Genomic DNA, 2737 nt, shown 5'->3' on the forward strand with positions numbered 1-2737 from the left:
ACAATGATCATGCATTCAAGGCTCATGCATGATTCTTGGGAGTCGACTCTGCCGCCCTCAACTATTACGAGAATATTCTGACACCACACTTCTTTTCCTGCGCAGATTTGTGGTGTATTAGGTCACCAAGACTTTCGCAACACTCCAGTGCAAAAACGGTACCACGTGGCACTGTGAGTCTCAAGGTTTGAGGTGTGACCTAAGGAAAAATTAGCGATTTCACAACTCTCAGTTAGCAACGACGTTGTTGCATGGGAGCAAGGGAAGAAACCTTCGATTTAGTTGGAGCCTCGAACTGACCCCTCGAAAAAAAAAATCTATCCTGCTTTGTTTTTTGTTGCAACCTGTGGAATGACCCCATTGCAGATTACTTTTTTCTCCAGGCTTATCCGAAAGCTTTTCATTCCTCCAGAGTTGCCAATCGCCTGCCTTCAATCTTGAGCATCATCTTGTAACAAAATGCAGCACCACGGCGTCACGACATCCACGCGTGTTTCTTCCCTATCATTCCAGTTCCGGTGGCTTCAGATTGAGGACCACTCTCAGTCGGATTCCACGTCATGTCCCTGTCCTAGGACATAAAAGAAAAGTAAAGAAATTCTCTTTTAACCGAAGCAAACTAGCAACTGCGTAAAAATATTTCCACAATTCCATACGAGTGGATTCATATCTAGCAGCCTTCATAAGCAATTGTCACTCCATGGGTGTTGGCATGTACTTCTTGTAGCTAGCGTTCATCCTCTTGTGGATTTGGTGACTTATCTCCACGCCCTGCTTGACGAGGTAGGGACTCACCGCTTCTCATGCTATTGTTTAAGTGGCAGCCATCCACATGAAGAGGATGGCGAGGTTATCTCAGTCTGTAGAATGCTGGAATGGAAACGACAGATGCCACTCTTCCTGTTAAAGTAGAAATTGCCAATTTCGGCTGGTGAAGAATGTGCCATTTCGTTGTGTGATACGCCGAGGTGGAATTTCGAATGACGCATCTTCATCAACGGACAGTTTTCGGTAGTTCAGAAATTCATGAATCATCAACCGTTTCAGAAACGTCCTTCAGTTTCGGGAGAAGGGAAAATTTGTGAGGAGGTTTGGTAGTTTTAACATGAGGATATACGAATCATATTCATGCCTCCCTTTCATCGCCTGGAAGTATGCTGTTGTGGTGGGACTCCCTTGCAGCTTTTCTCATAGTGAAGGCTCTGCAACGTTACGGAAGTGATGTCGAGAGCACTTGTGCGTGGGGTTTGAACGTGTTGGGACAATTGCTGCTCATCAATTTTAACCAAGCTCCCCAGCTGAGGTGAGAGAATCGTTCTTTTTCATGCCTCGTGATCAATTCCGGAAACCATGTAGAGTTCCCTGCTAGCTCGTCGCCCTGTTGGATCGTACTTATAATACTCGTTCGGAAGAGAGATTGCTTGAAAGATCTGCTAATGATTGCTCTTCTGAGCGCGGGGTTAGCGATTTTGTGGCTGTACGTAGCCATCAGTCTGTTCAATGGTCACGAGTGCGTGAAGAGGAGTATCCTGAATCTGTGAATTACGCGAGTCTGCTCAATTGCTGTTAACAGAGTTGTTTGCTGATGTGTTTTCACCTTTCATGGTTCAGTGCTCGCAGAGACTATGAATCTTCAGTGACTTACAGCTGCTGTAATTGCAGGGGATTAGGGCAATTCGAGAGAGAGTGGGGACGATGACCTCATACGGGAAGCGGTCGTCCTTCGGGAATGTTTCCAGGCGAACATCCGACGCAGACAGAACCGATGGGTTTCGGTTAATAGAGATACCGTTCTCGCCCTTAGCAAAATGCTATTTCTCGGATGACGAATTTTATATTGCTCCTCGGGATTATGGCAGCCGGCAAGCCTACTTGCGCTCCTATGCCTTCACAAGAGCGGACTCGCCAAAAGCATCCAAAGCATCTCCAGAAAAGATGAAGAAACCTCTGTCACGCTTCAAGGCCGCGGCGTGGGCCGTGGTGGCGTGCAAACACCCGCCCTTCTCGCTGCGAGTTAAGGTGATCAAGGAGAAGATGATGGTCGAAATCTCGCGTTGTTTCAGCAATGGTGTGCACTGTTTACGTCCGTCTTGTCTGCGGATGCCGCACTGTGTCATGGCTAATTGAGACTCATGGCTATGGCCTCTTTGATCGGAAGCTTGACAAAGTTCCTTCACTGAAACAACAATTTCCGTTGTTCTAGCGTCTATTTGGGCCGTCTCCGTCGCCAGTTCCCGGTCGCTGCGGTCGCCTATACCAGTGCTCTTGCTGAAATTTCTTCAATGAAATGGATTGCTAGGCTCCCTTCGGCAATAGACTGCCTCAGAGGACCGGGGCTCCTGTTCAAGAACCCTTAGCTTCCTCGAAGATTGTAAGAAGGCAGTGTTGGTTAATTTCATCGCTGCTTGGACACTAAGACTTGTACATTTGACACTTTTGATTGCAAAGGTGATCTAGATTACCTCAAAGATCATGCTTTTGGATGTAAGTGATGTAAGTTCAGATTTCTTCCTGTTGCATCGAAAGTTTCCTTCCACTCTGCTTATGGTATCTTTACGTAGCTCCGTTGAACACGTCGTGAACATTCCATATTAAGGGACTCTACAGGGTTTGCTGCACATCGGAGATTATGAATAATCGCTTATTCTCCACAAGAGGAGAAATTCGATCACAATTGCCTTGTTTATATGTGGATCTGCTGGCCAATTGTTAACCAAACAGTTCGAATCAACCGAGC

At 46.5% G+C, this 2737-nt stretch overlaps 1 protein-coding gene across 3 annotated transcripts; it reads left to right on the forward strand.

The window, feature by feature from the left end:
- Positions 1–673: 673 nt before the first annotated feature.
- LOC112279668 (uncharacterized) lies at positions 674–2488 on the forward strand. Of its 3 annotated transcripts, none has more exons than XM_024514311.3 (2): positions 674–1303; positions 1663–2488. In XM_024514311.3, the coding sequence occupies exon 2, from the start codon at positions 1696–1698 to the stop codon at positions 2125–2127; it is 432 nt and encodes a 143-aa protein (XP_024370079.1). In that variant the 5' UTR covers positions 674–1303; positions 1663–1695; the 3' UTR covers positions 2128–2488. The 3 variants fall into 3 exon arrangements, with proteins under 3 accessions (XP_024370079.1, XP_024370080.1, XP_024370081.1); XM_024514312.3 differs by lacking the exon at positions 674–1303 and adding an exon at positions 1318–1510; XM_024514313.3 differs by lacking the exon at positions 674–1303 and adding an exon at positions 1318–1477.
- Positions 2489–2737: the final 249 nt, after the last annotated feature.

The sequence above is a fragment of the Physcomitrium patens genome, chromosome 3 (assembly GCF_059467195.1).
Source record: "Physcomitrium patens ecotype Gransden chromosome 3, ASM5946719v1, whole genome shotgun sequence".
NCBI lineage: Eukaryota > Viridiplantae > Streptophyta > Bryopsida > Funariales > Funariaceae > Physcomitrium > Physcomitrium patens.

Coding starts and splice junctions, on each gene's coding strand:
- LOC112279668 (XM_024514311.3), top strand. CDS start 1,696: ATGACCTCATACGGGAAGCGGTCGTCCTTCGGGAATGTTTCCAGGCGA.